This window comes from Apteryx mantelli, chromosome 2 (assembly GCF_036417845.1).
Source record: "Apteryx mantelli isolate bAptMan1 chromosome 2, bAptMan1.hap1, whole genome shotgun sequence".
NCBI lineage: Eukaryota > Metazoa > Chordata > Aves > Apterygiformes > Apterygidae > Apteryx > Apteryx mantelli.
Window position 1 is genome coordinate 38,471,032 of NC_089979.1, and position 17,746 is coordinate 38,488,777.

Consider the following 17,746-nt stretch of genomic DNA (forward strand, 5'->3'; position numbering starts at 1 on the left):
TACCACTAAACTAAAGTGCAATCCATTGGACTGAGAGCTAGCCATCACACTCGCCAGCTTTGTGACTGTCTATAGATTAGTTTCAGCTTACGGCATATGAGCATTAGAACTAAAACGACTTTGAAAATTAAGTAGGTAAGTAGGCAAATGTTCTGATCCTGTGTTCTACCTACAGTGCTGAGTGCCAAAACAGAACAGAGACTGATAACTGCATCCCTTCTTGGACTAAGTCAGCATAGACAGCTCCCTCGCTTTCCCCATCAGGACAGAGCAATGGTTCCCAACACCATACCAAGCAGATGCAGATTACTGCAGCCTCCTGATTTGAGTGTTACAGTTGCAGGGGGGGGGAAGCAAGTTAATATTTTATCCATGGAATCTAAAAGAGAAGAAAAATACATGTATGTTTGAATAAATTTTATTTCAAGTATCATAGAAAATCACCAATACCATCAAATAAGGCTTTATAAAATAAAGGAAAGGAAAGGAAGGAAAGACGCATACAAATTCACAATAAATGTACTAGCACTTATAAGCACTGGTCTCTCATCACATTACACACCTCACAGTTACACACTTGTGAACTGATTGCTACCACTGCAGTTAGCAGACAGTTCACTTCCAATATTGGTCCCTGTTATTAAGGTTAATTCCTGCACTCCTTACTCAGGCAAAATCTTCAGAGCTATTCTGAGGAACTTAACCTGAGTAAGAAATGGAAGACTGGCCTTGGTTCATAAGTATCTTAGCTGCTATATCTATATGCAACTGGAGACCATGATCCTCTTTTTACACTGGTTCTATTCAGGAACCAGCTAACATACAGTAAAGTCACTTATATTAAAAAGAGAGTTCCATTTACTGAATTTGGCTTACCAGGCAAATGCAGAAATTTGTACTATCACATGTCTAAGTTTGCTATCACCCAACTGTGTCTTTTCAGTAGTCACAGTTATTTTTCCTTATACTATTTGATACTTACGCTATTTTAATTAATGCATTTCACATTCTCTTTGTCTTTGTAGTTGTTTGGTTATGAAGAATAAGTTAGAGAATCCTTTACTTAAATAACCTGAGAAATGTACCAGCTTTATTCAGATGTGGTACTTCAGAGTGCAAGGTACTGCCAAACAGAGAGCTGAGGTACAAACTGAATTCTTCATAAACTCAAAATTCCCACTGATGTTAACAGAGTTTGGAAGCTGTGCAATACAGGAAAATTATATTCGATTGTCTCATCTTAGTTCCCTTTTGGGCCCCACGCAAAACCACTGAACAAAACTGTCACTAAGCGTGTAGCAGAGCAAAAAAAAAAAAAGGGCACCACAGTGTAGTGAACGTAACTGCTATTATCACATTATGTCAGCATTAACAGATTTTTCAGATACATTCATCTGCTGTTTGAACTCCAGCTGCATTAAACTGTATGATGAAAGAGAAAGAAACTATCAGCTCCACTAAGTCAATGGCAAACTCCCCCTGACTCAACCAAAGTGAGAATTCTGTCCAGTAACTACAGGAAAAGTTAGAGTACAGATTATGACACAGTTAAAAGTTAGGTTGACATTCTTTTAAGTACAAACAAATGGAGGTCTTCATCTCATATCTGTCTGCTGACTCCAGCTACTCTCAAACAGATTCTTGGAAGATTCATGAAATTGAATTTGAGAAGAGTAGAAAGTAGAATCAGCACTTAATTATGCCTTCCAAATTTATTTTATCTGGTATTTGCAATGCGTAATTTACGCTGCATTCTCGTGCTCATGTAGACCTCACAAAATATAAGCTCTCCAAAAATAGATGCTGAATGTACAGTGTTCGCTATAATGCTTCCTTGTCATTTTATCATTTTTTCAAATGACAAACTAGTCCTTGTCAAGACTTGGTTACATACATATTTACAACAAGCCCAAGATCAGAAGTCTCTTACACTAAATCATTTTAAGAGAACAGAACAGTACTAAACAGTATATCTAAACCACTAGAGCTATCATAGTCCACAACACTTTAGAGAGATAAACCCCATATTTTGAAATACACGAATAGAATGTTTTTCCTTTTACTAAACCTGGTTATTTTCCAATTTATATTAGAAAGCATATATAAGCATAATCAAAATGCCTTCCCTGGAGAGAAAAAAAAAAATCATTTTTCTGTGGCTTGTATCTAAGTGTGATCCAGGACAATTATTATCTTACCGAATGTAAATTTTTAGATTAATGACCCAATAATACAGAAGAAACACAGGATAAATCACTGTAAGCTGCAGTGTACTGTATTATCTGCAGTGTACTATATTAGCTTAATTATGAAATCCCAGCAAACAATTTATTTTTAAAATAGCAATGCTGCACCTTTGAACAGATATTCAATCAAAAAAATAGATTTGTTGAAATGAAGAAAATGGTCCTGTGTAAGTCGGAGTATAATTATAAATCAACTCTTTTGTTTCCTCATCTTTAGTGGGAAAGCTGTGCAGGTTCTTCCGGGCTGTAAAATATTTTGAAAATACAGATCACTTTTCTGTTATCATCCTTGATAATTTCTTTCTTGGCAAAGTAAGTTATGCTGTATAGCATAAGAGCAAACAGAATTACAGTAACTATTATGTGGAGAACTGGGAAGACAGACCTTCAGAAATTTGGTTACAGCAATATTTTATTACCGGAGATGGAGAAATTTTAATATTAATTTAAAGTCAAGACTATACAAAAGGACTTATTTGCGAGGTACTGGCAGCTCTCACAGTACCATAAGAAATGCATCAGAATACTAGTCTCCTGAAAGCTGCACTGTTGGCACAGACTGATTTGATGAAAACACCAAAAACTGAAATCCTGGTTTGGTTTGTAATGTGTGAAACCCTACACAAGTTAAAATTAACATCAGATGGATATGGGAATGCTATTTCAACAGAATGGTTTAGTTAGTAAATGATCATAGATACTGAGTATATCTCTGTCAGCTGAAACCAGTTTGTGTTTCCTCACCCTGCAGTTTATTTTCAATCCTAAGGAAGGCATTCTGCCTTACATCAGCTAAAAAAAGGAAAAAAATCCATCACTTATTGCAACATTATATTAGTCAGTAGGATTACCTGTCCACTGGTTGGGGAGGGGAATAGCTAACAAAGAATACCTTGTGAATTGGCATATGAGATGGGGGATATACACACATAAGCTGACTGACATAGCTTTACTCTACTACAATTCAAGGACAACAGATGCAAAAGCTGGTGACCACATCCACGGGGTATTAAGCACAAGCTCATTATGTGTGTTTGCGCGTGTATGTGTAATTTTTTTTAACTATATACATAGGCACAAATTCATATATATACACTATGTCTCAACATGACTTACCAGCACAGAGTTGGCACTTGTTTTGACACATTGATTTACTTGGATAATGGCCAGAACAAGCTTACTTCTGCCTGCAGTGAACAGCGCAGACAGACCCTAGAGAACATACTGCATCCTAGTATTACTCTCCAGAAGAGAACACAGACTAATTTTACACGTTCTCCAGTTTTCTTCTTTGTCTCCCCTAAGTACCCTATCAAAATTTAAAAAACACAGGAAGTTTACGGATACTGACAACAAGGAATTTTACCCGATTTTGCTACCTCTTTGCAAAGCAGAGCAAGACTGCAGCACACAAAAAAAGAGCCTTGAACTTGTATAAAGCACAGCCTTTATTTCTACACTCTCTCTGACCAGGTCAGCACAAGTTGCACTGCTTTAAACCGCTGTTTTCTCTAACTATGTTATTCTTTTGATTACAGATAAATCTATAGATCAAACTCAATTAGGTTATTGATTACGGACTTTATAGTCTTATTCAATTAGTTAAGACAATTTTAAAGATAGTCAGTTTAAAAGATTGTAGTGACTGGAATAAAATAAGTTGATTACTTCAGACACTTTTGTATTTATACTTATTTATAGTACTTATTTCTAGCAAATGGACAAAGTTTTCAAAAACTATCAAAATTTTACAGACTAGTTGCTCCCAGCTTCTTAGGGTATGAGCAAATAACTTAGAAGCTCAGCAAAACTCAAAAACATCTTGTGCTGCCCAGCAGCTACATACTGTGGACACTATTTGGCACCCCTTTGACATATCTCTGTACTTAGCCCAAGCAGCATCTATAATCTTGGTGCTATGGTTTTGTAAGCAAAGCTAAGAATATATTTAATGCCTGAAACTCAATTCAGAAGCTCTGGAAACTACGAATGGGGCATTTTTTCTCATTTCACTGTCTTTGTGCAAGGCAGACTAAGATGCTACAAAGATCCTTCAAAATGATAGACAGTCATGGCACAGACGAGGCTTTTACTCCTACTGAAACAAGTTTGCCTGTTTCCACTGGAATGCCTGGCCTTTCGAAGTCACTTTTACTAAGCCATTCTATTTCTAGGATCCCTTGTTTTTTATAAGCCTATAACACTTGTAGAGTAAGCTTCTCACAAAGCAATAAGAGGTAATGAACTTTGACAGCAGAAAAACAAGTCTTTTTTCTTCAAGGATTTTTTACTAATGTTTCACTCAAGAAACTGACATTTATAGATCATGAAGTTTTTACCTTCGTTAACGAAGAAGTCAGCCATGTAATATGCTGCTCTTATAGCCAATGGGGAATGTGGAATGCCTGATGAGTTCTTCCATTCATAAGCACTTTTCTCTGGATGCCACTGGACACCATAAACTGGGTATTTGTACGCTGCAACAAACACACTTAACATCAAAGCACATAAGCAAGATCTATGCCTTAAGAGTGATATGCTTAATCTTATTGCAAAAAGAATTCAAAGCATAAGTTACAGAAACACCACATTTATAATCAGTAGCTTCACAAAAACTTAAACAGCAAATTGAAACTCTTACAAAGTCACAGTAAAACTGAACCAAAAAATGGACATTATAATATGAGAGTTTCACTCCATGCAAAAAGATTTTTGTGGATCAGTTACTTTGATTACTCGAGTTGCATAATTAAAAAGAATTCCACATCCAAGTCTTGAGATCTCCCTCAAGGCCCAGTCAATCCAGTGGCAGCTCCCATCTGCTCTGTGCCTGGCCTCATACACAGAGGGGGAAGCCAGTCCTTAACTCTCTTACAGAGGATAGCAGCACAGCAGCCCATGACTGCTCTGTGATAAACCACTTGCAGGAAAAGGAGGTGCCTGTTAGGCATTAGGCTAATCAGGTTTTCTGATCAAACAGCTATTCTCCTCTTCTGGAGGACAGCCAACATGCCATACAGAAGACTCCCATGGGCTGGCAGCTGAACCTTACTGTAGAGCTGCTAGCAGTACACTAATTAAAACCCACATTCCCTAACAAACGGACACATTTCTTGAGTTGAGCAAGCCTGGTGCAGGTATATGTAATGCAAAAGGCTTTTAGAGGAGGGCAATTAGCAGTATTGCTGCCAAAATAATGAGGGAAATTGTTGTTATCTCAGTACCATGAATTATTCTCTTTGTACAACAAACGAGATATCAAGCATCATAGGAGAGCCAGCATCAGCAAACAGACAGCAAGATGCAACAGAGGCACATTGCACTGTGGAGTGATTAAACCACAAAAAGAGGAGTACTGTACATCTCCTTTGTGGCACTGAAATACTCCAGTGCTGAAGTGCAACAGTGTATCTGGGAGGGGAACAACAGGTAAGAGAAGTAAGTTATTATGCTCACAGGTGTGTACTCTAAAGATAAACTACCTCTGCAAACACTGTATGTTCCTCACAGCCAGAGTGCAGACAGGGCCAGGATTCACCCGTGCTATGTTAAAAGTAAGCTTGCATTACAAATTAGTATCACTGCCACCACACCTCTATAGAAGAACTGCTTTGCTACAGTCACACTTTACATAAGAAATTCATTTTCTTACCTTCCATGGTAGAAATAAACTCCAGTTTGTCAGCTGTGTTAGTGGTCAGAACATTATAGAAATTACGTAGCTTCTCATTCTGTGTGAAATTCTGTGATAAGGAGGAAATAAAGGATGTGTTATTTGCTCATTCATTTCTAGTTTTAACAGAGCAAATGTATTTGTGTTCATGAAATAAAACAATCAAATACCTGCATGGAGAGGCTCCACACATGAAAGTTTGATGTCAACGGCTCAGTAGCAAATGCATGTAATATATCATCAGGGAAATTCTTGAATAACCTACTGTTTTTTGCAGCTTTTACAAAGAAAAAAGAAAAAAGGATATTCTCAATTACCCAGCCTGCTAACAGACGGACTGCTACTGAACAGGAGACAAATTTACTAAAACACTGCATTGTTTCTATAACATAACATCATGATTTAACATGCTGCAAGGAAGATCAGTGAAATAACTCCAATGGGTTTCTTATCACTGTCCTCCAGTCCTGATCCAAAGAGGACCCAACTTTGCCACCTAGGTTCTCACTGAGCATTGTTTTTTGTCACTCATTTCAGTGACCTGTCCATTCACTATGGCAACAAATAGCAGAATTTGCGAACACTACATGGTCCACTGACTGATTACTCACAAATTCAAGGATAAAGCTGTAGAAAATATCAGTAGAGGTCACATTCTGCCAGTGTTGCTGAGTGGTACTCCTCCCTCTGTAAGCAATATCTCTGATTTCAATACTTGATGCTGTGCAACCAGGGAGCAGTGCTAATATCCACTCTTAGGTAAGATGCAAGTTGGAAAATTAAAATTCAGTTGCTCTCTGAGTTTGACAGGTTTTGTACCTGGGTATTTTGTTCAGTTCACTAAGGAAAAGGGACCTAAACCCACATTATTTATATAAATTCAAATTATCATATAGCTTAAAGAGCCACAGCTATGGCTTGTGCTGACTGCTAATTCAGACATGACATGCAATGGAATTCTTCACCTGAGGTAAAGTTCAGGGGGAATGCAAAACCATCTGTGTTGGTATTAACAAGTAAAATTTCGCCACTTGTGAGATATGTCAGCTCTTCGTGTCCAAGACATGTTCCCCATACTGGAAAATAATCTCCTTTATCATTAGCCTTCAAAATAAAAAGCAACAAAATAAACACAGTATTGAAGATTTACAGAAAGACGACTGAATAGAACTTGCTACTGCTTTTTTCTTTCTCTGGTGTAGTTGAGAAGTAAAACTACTACAGATAAAGGAATTGTAACAGTTCAAGAACAATTACAACTGAAATAAACATATTGACTCCCTTAGTTTTTCTTTGAATAAATATGCAAGCTAGAGGATATACAGGTGTCCCCCCAAAACAGTAATCTGGGCCTATGTCAGTATTAATTCAACTGTTCTATTCTGTAAGTAAGTAATGTTGAAAGCAGTCTAAACAGAAACCACAAAATGGAAACATTTCTGTAAAAGAAGAGAAGGGACACAGAACAATCTGTCATCAAGTTGAGGGAGAGCCTATTCATTACCATTCATAGTTTTATATGAAGCATTATGACTTCATAGCAAAGGTCCTCTGCAATGCCTGTGCCCATCCATCTGTATTAAGAAAATGTAAATTTGATTATTATCATGGCTGTGATCTTAGTGTCATGTCACGACACTAAGTGCTTGTTTAACTAGCCATTTTGGACCTGTGTTCCAGGAAGATAAACTGTGAGTTTAAACAACATGAAATAAAAAGTGATAGTCATTTTAAAAAGAAAAAAAATTGGAAGGTAAGTGCAAAAACTGCTGAAGAAAGGAAAAAGGAGAGAAGGGAAGCAAGAAGAGAATACAACTAGCTTTCTATCACATACATGTGATGCTGCACACACACAGTGGAAATCCGCATTTTTGTACTGTTTATTCCTGAGAGTAGCACACTTTAGAAGGTGGGATGTTTCAGATCTCATGTGTTTCTGTGAAATTTGAGTAGTCTTTTTTAATTTTTTTCTAAAATTTGTTTTAGTTATGACCCCTTTGAAGAGCTGCAGCTCAAGAAACATTTTAGAAAAGCTGAAATTACAGGCTTAAAATAAAAATGTCTTCTGACTGCATTACTGATAGGGTGGTAATAAAAGCCCACATAATTACTGCTTCTTAGAGCAAAACATGGAAGAATTTACAGAAGGAAGGTTAGTAGTATTGTAGAATCTTCATGACCATTTGTCATATATGGCCTGAGATACAGAACTTGCTACCCTATGGAGTTTCTTTCATGTAAGCGAGGAATAAAACCACTAAAGAAAAAAGCAAAAACAAACAGCAACAACAACAACAAACTAGACTACAGTTAAAGAACAATTACAACTGAACCACGAACATTTTGGGTCTCTTGGTTTCTCTTTGAATAAAAACCAGCTTGGAGCCTAAACATGTTAAAAACACCAAAGACACCATATTTTAAAAACGAATTTAAAAGCTGGAAAAAAAAAATTCAGTTAAGCTTTTGCCTAACAGAAGACAATAGTAAAATTCTATTGGCTTGAATGATGTAAGCATTCCACATCATCCATTCATGTTAAAACAGAGCCAGATCAAATATTTTCTCATTGTGAACATTGGAAAACAAAGAGAAAAAGAGCATTCGTACACATAAAATTCAGTTAACTGTGTACCTGCTAATATACTTGTGACTTTTGCAACTCACCTTACATTAGTAAATCTACCCATAATTTATAGTGGTAATTAAATCTCAAAAGATTAAAATCAAAACTCACAATTATTAAGAATAGGAATTAGCAGTTATCAGGAATAGAAAAGAAATACGTGTTAGTAAGGTTACCTCTGATGAACTGAAAACTATTTTTCACCTTTCAGTCATCTTAAGGACACATACCATTTCTAATGAGCCTGCCTTTCCGGTTATAAAATTATGACATATGTAATTTACTTAATCATTGTGAAACGTCAATAGAATTTCATAATAAGTACTGCAAACGCTAACGGTAAAACCGCAAGAAACCCTTGCCCCAATACTGAATACCAATACACGTGCAGTGTACACATGCACTTCACACAGTGAGTAGGTTCGTAGAGACACATGAGATTACGTGCCTTACACAAAGGCGAGCTAGTCTTTGCAAGATTCAGGTTTAAGGTAACAGACTAACAATCACAATGAACAAAGACGGAGACAGCTATATATGTATAACAACATTAGTGCCATGGGCATTGAACATTAGGAAACGTAAGCAACGGACTACAGCAGCTGCCTAAGTTTTCCTTGCCTGCTACAGGGAAATCTGCAGCAAGAGATGGCAGGAATTCTTCACTGCCACCCAATGCCTCCTGTTGTGATAGTAGTTTAAGAACTACTCCTAACCGGCACTAGAATTGTGCAAAATTTCCAAACTATTATTTCTGTGGCACCATTTTTAATAAACTTCAGCTGAAAATAAAGCAGGTAAGGGAGGAAAAAGGGAAGAAAATTCTCATTTTTATTCAACCCGGACACAGAAAGCCCTTAACAAATCATAGAGATTGTGTAAAAAGCTCAGTGAAAATCCATTCCTTTCCGCAAGGCATTTCCAAGATAAAATTTTACTTCGGAATTGATAGATCAATATCTGAAAAAAATCTCTTATCCTTGGAGAAAGAGGATTAAATCTTCAGTAAGGATTCAGAGCCTTCCTGATGTTCTTTGAAAGAAACAGCTTTTCCACAAAACCAATCTTATTAATAATGCTAATAATTAAATCATAACAAATGATTGCCCGCACCCCCATTTGTGTTATAAATTAAGCTAGTGTTTACTCTAAAAATCTGCTATGTTTACAGTTACCAATTGAATGCAATTATGTAAAATGGTGTAACTTATGCAAAGGTAGATCCTTCATTTGCACCTCCAAAGATATATTTAAATCTATTTACAGATAAGTAAGAATAAAGATGTTTCAGTGGCTGCAATGTACATGTTAAGGAAGGCCATAACATTATATTATTTAAACTGATTATCTGAGAATCTTTCTCTAGAATTCCTCCTGAGGAATTCAAATTTTACATTTAGACGGAGACTTTTACATTTATTATATGTCTGTGTGTTTTCATTCAACATTTAATGTCAATGGACACCCAGTACTTTCGGAAGGCACAACTGTTATTTTATTGCAAGTTCCAAACAGAGACAAAGCCCCAGGTATAACAAACGAATGAGACTGTTCCCACCCCAAGAACTTGGCGTTTAAGACAATGACAACATATAATGAGAGAAGGTTTTGGGAGTCTTAAACTACTAATGATTTCTTTATGCAGAAGCCAGCAATGAGTTACTTATTGACAGGTTTACAGTTAACACATTGGACTCCCGTAGGAAATTGGGAAAATATGAGCCACCTGGCATTTCATCTCTGACCAGTGACAATAACAAGAACTGTTCCTTAGTAATTACCTCTAACGCCTTCTGGTAAAAGATCTTAGCAACCCTGGCATATTTTGAAGTCCTAAGATCCACACCACCTCCTGGAAAAAGTACCCTGCAAGGCAACATCGAAGAATCCGATTAGCAACAACGAATAACTGATCAACCAAACTAAAACCTGGGCAATGTATACAGAAGGAGCTGGTTGTGGTTTTAAGGTTATGATGCGGTTCTAGACACCCACATTTCAGAAGTCTATAGATAGACATCTAGGCTCCCATTATAGACAACAGAGATTTAGTCAGAAAAGTCAAAGGAATCTAGAATATACAGCCTAAAGCAGCAGACAGCTAACTGGTTGGTTGGCTGAACAGCGCTGTAGGCTGCACTGGCTCTATTGACTAGCTCTCCATTGATTATGGGAGTTTAGACCGCACTCATGCAGACAGACAAATTCAGGTATCTTAATCTTGAACTAAATCCTATCTTAAATCTTAATGTTCTTTTACTGAGAAAGGTTTATTAACACAAAGTAGTGACCAAGCCTAGTGCAGCGTAAGGAAGAGGTGAAGAGACACAAACACACATAACATAAAGACTTCAGCTGGTAAACCCAAGGGTTGCTTGCTATGAGTCTGTCAAATCTCACTCTAAAGTGGTAGGGAGAGCCACCTAGAAGTTAAAGTCCTGGCCCCAATCTTCACTCCTCCTGCTCAATTTCAGTAAAAAATAATTGCGGCCGTGGCAGAACCACCTTCTTAGGACAAAACAGATCAAAAAGTTCATGTAAAAAGGGTAAAAAAAAGTACTCTTGGCTGTAACTTTTGATTGCAGAGGATCTAATATAGCCAAAAGAAACAAAGCAACCTCAGAGACAGAACTGACGAAATATTGCACAATGGTTTTCCATCACCAAAATGATTTCAACAATGGCAGTGCTTGGTGTGGCTACCCAAAACCAAACACCAAAAAACCCCCAAACAAATAAACAAAAACACTCAGTACAGTCTAGCAGAGATTTCACATGTACAAATGATGATATGGAAAGTAATCAAGTACTACTATGACAGTCAATAACATAAAATAATGAAAGTCTCTTCTGGCTGTAACTGGAACAGCACTGGTAGAACTCAATGTGTGAGCTCTCCCTAACCGCCTCCAGGGGGACTTCAACAAGATTTACTCAAGCCACCTTTATCAGCTGCTGACTTTTTACCAAAAAGGCTGAAGGATTTCCTCTACCTTTCTGTGCACTGGAAACGGTAACCTGTACCAGCGAGATGCTAACAAGCAGCTAAGGATAAGCAACATTCTCAAATCATTGCAAGCATCTGCAAAGTGAGCATCTGTTTAAACACTCGGGCTTAGGTTTATTTTAACGTTTACACGTTGGCTATGCAAAGGCATAGGGCTATGCACAGGGCTATGCAAAAGCCACCAAAAATCTGGTGGAAAAGTAGAGCACTATTCACAAACATACGAATCGGATTACTCTCCAGTGCTAATATAGAAAATGATTACACCTGAAGGTATTCTTAAAATAGGCCAAATTATAGTTTTCTAAATACACAAATAAGATAATCAGACATAAGAGAAATAAGAGAATTAGACAAATAAGGTGATCTTTATCTAGAAGTGGTGAAAATTTCAATTCATCTGGTCCTTTCATTCAAACTGTCATGAATTGGCCAACATTAATTAGGAGAAAAAAACTGTCTCATTTCTTCAGGTGGAAAAAGGAAGCAACCCACTAAGTAATGATGATAATGGCTTGACAGTGTGATAAGCAGATTGAAATACAACTACATGTATTCCAAAATCTCTAGCTGATTAGTGCTGATGAATGGGTTCATTGTGAATTTCAAAGGTAATTTCAGAAGTACATGGCTATATTCATAAAATTACTGTCTTCACAGTAGTACATTCAAGGTTTTAAGAAGCCATTTTATAACAAATAAAGATAATTTTGGACCGTAAAGAACCTGGAGCTGAAGTCTTACAACATGAAAGATCAATATATATCTTGTTTATCCTAAATTTCCATAGCATGGAAAGACCTTCCCTACAGAGGTCTTATTTGCTATTTACATATATAGATATATTGTGAAAGCCATTAGCTGACAGCAGAGGGCAACAAGAGGAAATGTACAGCATCCTTATCCACCTATATAGCACAGACCCAACTCTTAAGTCACAGGACAGACCGGAATAATGGACCTGGTTCCCTACTACCCTCCTCCGCATGCAAGCAGGTGGGAAGGCAGAAAGAATGGGAGATTCCACTGGATACAGTCCTTGTAACCAAGGCCAGATTTTCAGTCATGAAAAAAGGATGAAATAACTCATTCCGTCTCCAACATTAGACTCCTCACAGGGGAGAAAATGTCACTTTCTTAACACTGCAAAGCTGTAGAGACTTACATCGTAGTGCACAAGGCATGCTTTAAAGCATAAAAGACAATTCTTTCCCCAGGCAGCCACAGTTCTAAATCTGCAAGTTTTACTCATGTGGATTAACATACTGGTATATGAATACACTAAATGAAAATATTCACAGTGTAAGATGCTCATCTCATGACTACAAGTAGCCCAATCACATGCTAAGGGCTCACACAATCAAGCCTCTGAAGGGTAGTATCAGCTGATTTAATTCTTCTTTATTTTTAGCACAAGGCAAGTGTAAAAGGTTTTGACTTTGCTTAGTCCACAGTTAAAGTGTGTTAAATTAGATCATATCATCTCATATTTAAAAGAACATAAAAACAAAGAGCATATGGGTATACTTAGAACATATGGGTGGACTGTTGCCATAGGTCAGCTGACAAGTTAAGAGTGTTTGTCTAACAAAGCCCTAAGCCACAGAATCACAGTAGGCAAGACAGGCAATGCAAGAAGCAAGAAAGAGCACAAAGAGAAAAAGAGTAGAAACAAAAACAGAGACTGGAAATCAGAAACCTTTGTGATAGAGGAAATATGGAGAGGACTGGGGGAGAATGGAAGAAAAGGCTACGAAAGGAGGGTAGGAGCAGGGAAACCTAAGAGTGGTGATGCACCCAGCAAGTGCTATTAAACATGAAAATGAAGGCTATCGCTCATATGAGGAAGAGAAAATAAACTAACAATGAGGAAATGGGCTATTTCACTTGTAAAGTATAAGCCAATTGTTGTCCACTACAATGCCAGTTCTATTTGCCTGCAGACAAGCATAAGGGAATGCCAAGACGAGTCTTGGCATTGGTGCAGATTATCTGATGTGCTCTTAAAGAAAGGAACGGGAATGGACTCACATAGAACGAAATGGTGATCTCTCTGTCTTAGAACAGGTTTATATGTGTACTGTGCTCAGCACAGCCATTCAAGAGAGTAGAAGGAGAGTGGCCCTGAGAACATGGCAGAGCTCAAATCCATAACTATAATACATTCCAATAGAAAGCCAATGCTCAAAACTTACCCATTAATAGAGCGGAATAGTTTATCATACTCTTCATCTGAAAGATTTAATCTGAAACACCAAGAAAACAGTTACAGGACAGGTCTGAAATACATATATTTTACCATAAAAGTATCACAGTTGTTGAGCAGAAACAAAGGGCACAGAAAATATGTAGAAAGAATGTATTAAACATTTAGAAGAAAATAGTCCCAAACCATTACAAGAACTGTTCTGAAGCTTTTACACTACTACTTCATTCTTTGGTGGTCTCACTGGACCAGTATATTCACCCAAGAGTTGCACATGGCTAGGATCCTCTCAGTGAAGACCTCACTCTTCTCATGGAAAGGGCTCAGCCGCCTTTCTGACTAATTCCCCACCTGTGATGCTTAAAGAACTGGGGAACAGTGGACAAACTCTCCAAATCACTGTGAGTCAAGCTAGCTCCCAAATCACCATCAGCATACCTTTGCCAGTAAAGCACTCACTGTACCGCTCCCAGGCCAAAGCCAGAATCATCACATAGTGCTGTTGCTTCAATGCCATGCTGGCCTACCAGGTTTCCTGCAGCTGGGCTGAGGACCTCTCTGTTCGACAATATAAACACATCAGCAAAGCCACTGAGGCTTTTGGAGCAATCTGTCACCCCATGATAGAAACATCCTATGAATCTACCCTGCAATCTAACACAGCAGCAACAGCAGCCATCACGCCTGAGCTGCTACAGAGACAAAGGTTGCCATGTAGACAGCCTCGCCTTCCCAAGAGTCTGACAGGATCTTGGCCTATCTGATTTTGAATAAGGGGCCTTCACAAATTCCCACAGACAGATGGAGGCAAATGCCTGAAAGAAAATCCTCATCTGATACATTGTCCCTCACTTTCCAAAATGAGAGAAAGGTCTGGTCACTCATTTCAAGACAAAAAGCTTATGAAATAGTAACCAATATAAATAAGGACACAAGTAAGTGTTTTAACAGTTACCACCAATAGATCTGCCTTCTTTGTAACTCCATTGCAGAGTATATGGCTGGCAACACTTTAAACACAGAAAACATGAATACATTCTCACAGTAATTTTACACAGGAAAACTTTACTGACCTGAGTGAAAGTCAGTCAGGATTTCCTGATTTATACCTAGGTACACAAATCGGGTTTCTTTCAAAAAATACTGTTTCACCAGACTTGAAGTATTTCACTTGAAACAGCTCAGCGGAGACTGAGGATTCACAGGACTGAAAATAGGACCCCAGCAGGTACAGTTCAGGATTTGGTGCCCCGAGACCCCTCTGCAGCTACTTATTAAATATAACACTTAAATGAATGGTATGGCTATTATTTCCTGCAGACTGGCAACTCCGGTTTCTGGTTGACTCCAGAAAGGGCAGAGCTGCAAACAGTGGGTCACACCCATCCTTCAGCAAAGATCTAGCTGTGAGGTGGAAAGATGAGAAAGACCTCAGCATCAGCAAAACATCAGCAAACTATTGACTATGACAGCTAAACTAGTGCAGGATTGAGGCACTGGGCATATTCAAAGTATCCAGCTCTGCTACATCCAATTGAGTTGTCAGAATTAGATGCTTTCGTTTCATCAGTGAAACTTCTAGTCAACAAACATCTGAAAGCCTCACCAGCTACATGAGGAACGCTGGCTTTGAATTCAGGCATTTCACTGGTGCCTTTATGGGACCTCTTGCGATTTTCTGCAGCAGTATTAGTATCATTTTAATTTCTTACAATAGTGCATTTAGCATTTTATGGCTCCCTGTTGGCTATGAAGTATCCTTAGTTCTGTTATTCACTCTGCTACGTACTACCCAACAGTCAAAATATTACCAAATATGGAGTTGGTGGCCCACAGTATGGGCAGAACTGGATTTTGGTTTCTTCAAGGACTACTGATAGTCTTCCTCCATTACTTGAATTCTAGGACTACGGATTATGACAAAAGATATTATCTATCTAGATATGCATGCTTGTGGGGCAATATACATTAGACTCACTACAGATAACTTCAAAAACAACAGATTAAAATTACCTTATATAGTTTTAAGTTAAAAAAGAAACATTAAATATGCTGAAAATCATAGTAAAGATTATTATAAAAAGAAATATTAAACATGGCATGTTCCAGCCTGCTTTGACTCTGGTCTCTACAAAGAGCTTGCAAGTCACAGCATCTTCTAGTAGCCTGTGAGAGGTTCAAAACTCTCAGAAAACCAGCACAGCTGCTTTCTGTGCCTCTAAGATGAGACCCTTCTGCTAAACAATAAATATCCTTTTGTAAGTGTATAAAAATCTACCTTATTGGCACAACTCGGGCACCAGCAGATTCTAAAAACTTAACATAAGAAGCAGCAATATATGAACTTCCAAACTTGTGGAACTTCTTAAAGTGGCATTCCTGTGACAAAATACCTAGAAGGGCCAAGAAAGAAAATCAGTATTACACAAATAGCAAGTGTTACACTCTGGAAGAAGAATTAAACTGCAATTTCCTATATGTCATGTTAGAACATGCTATTTAGTGCCTAAAAGTATTATTAAACCCCAAGAAAATTGAGATAAGTCAGTTGTGATGCCTACCCGCAAGGTACGAAATAAACATATATCAGATTAAGACTCAACTTCCCTGCTTTATTTAACTACTTATTCAAGAGAAGCTGCAGTACTAAATGATCTCCATTTTAAGTATTTTAAAAAAAATGTTATTTAAAATAGCTTCACTGTGGATGGGTCTCAGTAGCAAAGACTTTATCATTTAATGTTCTGATCATATAATCTAATCTACGTTTGGGGAGATCTTTCATTCCACATAGAAATCAACAAGTTTTCATGCCAGTTTTAGAAGTCATCTCAAGAAGATCAAAACACACAAGTATTATATGCATGCTTATAGGTATGCTTATCCAAACTGATGAAAAGGCAACGCTGAGCCAGTCTAATGAGCTTTTCTGTGACGACAATAACCATTTTGCAGTTCTTGCAAACTGGGCGAGGGAGAGAGGAGTGGGGGGAGAGAGGAGTGGGGGGAGAGAGGAGTGGGGGGAGAGAGGAGTGGGGGGAGAGAGGAGTGGGGGGAGAGAGGGGAGGGGGGAGAGAGGGGAGGGGGGAGAGAGGGGAGGGGGGAGAGAGGGGAGGGGGGAGAGAGGGGAGGGGGGAGAGAGGGGAGGGGGGAGAGAGGGGAGGGGGGAGGGGGAGAGAGGAATGGGGGGGGAGAGGGAGGGGGGAGAGGGAGGGGGGAGAGGGAGGGGGGAGAGGGAGGGGGGAGAGGGGGAGGGGAGAGGGGGGGAGGGGGGGAGAGGGGGGGAGGGGGGGAGGGGGGGAGAGGGGGGGAGAGGGGGAGAGGGGGAGAGGGGGAGAGAGGGGGGGAGAGGGGGGGAGAGGGGGGAGAGGGGGGGAGAGGGGGGAGAGGGGGGAGAGGGGGGAGAGGGGGGAGAGGGGGGAGAGGGGGGAGAGGGGGGAGAGGGGGGAGAGGGGGGGAGAGGGGGGAGAGGGGGGAGAGGGGGGAGAGGGGGGAGAGGGGGGGGAGGGGGGGGAGGGGGGGAGGAGGAGAGAGGAGGGGGGAGGGAGAGGGGGAGGTAGAGGGGGAAGGGGAGGGGGAGGGGGAAAGAAGCCAGTAGTGTCTGGCCAAAACTCAGGCTATTTCTCTTTCAGCCCCACTCCTTCGCACGCCTCCCGGTCAGCACAAGTCTACTTGTCCCTTCCGCCACGGCGACCTTCGCGCCGTGACAGTGGCCCCGAAGCGCAGCCGTCCGCGCGGGGGCCGCGGAGCCGCGCTATTCCCCCGTCACCGGCTCCGCTCCGGGCCGCGGCGGCGCAGCCCCCCGCCCGCCCGCCCGCCGCTCCTCACCGATGATGGGTCTCTCGTTGCCCCCCTTCAGGCTGCCGCGCAACGCGGCCGAGGCGACGGCCCCGCAGCAGAGGAGCAGGAGGAGGGCGGCCCCCAGGAAGGGAGAGACCCCCGCGCGGCGCCGCATGGCCTCGCTGCCCCTCGCAGCCAGCCGAGCCGA

The 17,746-nt window shown here is 39.8% G+C and overlaps 1 protein-coding gene across 2 annotated transcripts; it reads right to left on the reverse strand.

The window, feature by feature from the left end:
• Nucleotides 1-402: 402 nt before the first annotated feature.
• GGH (gamma-glutamyl hydrolase) lies at nt 403-17,746 on the reverse strand. 2 transcript variants are annotated; one of them, XM_067290499.1, is made up of 10 exons: nt 17,587-17,746; nt 16,037-16,151; nt 13,748-13,798; nt 10,327-10,411; nt 6,885-7,023; nt 6,090-6,196; nt 5,899-5,989; nt 4,586-4,723; nt 2,948-3,038; nt 2,407-2,490 (listed from the first exon to the last, which is right to left on the reverse strand). In XM_067290499.1, the coding sequence occupies exons 1-9, from the start codon at nt 17,711-17,713 to the stop codon at nt 2,962-2,964; spliced, it is 930 nt and encodes a 309-aa protein (XP_067146600.1). In that variant the 5' UTR covers nt 17,714-17,746; the 3' UTR covers nt 2,407-2,490; nt 2,948-2,961. The 2 variants fall into 2 exon arrangements, with proteins under 2 accessions (XP_067146599.1, XP_067146600.1); XM_067290498.1 differs by lacking the exon at nt 2,948-3,038 and having other exon boundaries at nt 403-2,490.

Bases quoted from the DNA above. Each gene is read 5' to 3' on its own strand.
- GGH (XM_067290498.1), bottom strand. From the start codon at position 17,713: ATGCGGCGCCGCGCGGGGGTCTCTCCCTTCCTGGGGGCCGCCCTCCTC. The intron at 16,152-17,586 runs GTGAGGAGCGGC...TGGCCCTTCTAG, and splicing joins CAACGAGAGACCCATCATCG to GTATTTTGTCACAGGAATGC. The intron at 6,197-6,884 runs GTGAAGAATTCC...TCTTTGTAAAAG, and splicing joins CCCCCTGAACTTTACCTCAG to CTGCAAAAAACAGTAGGTTA.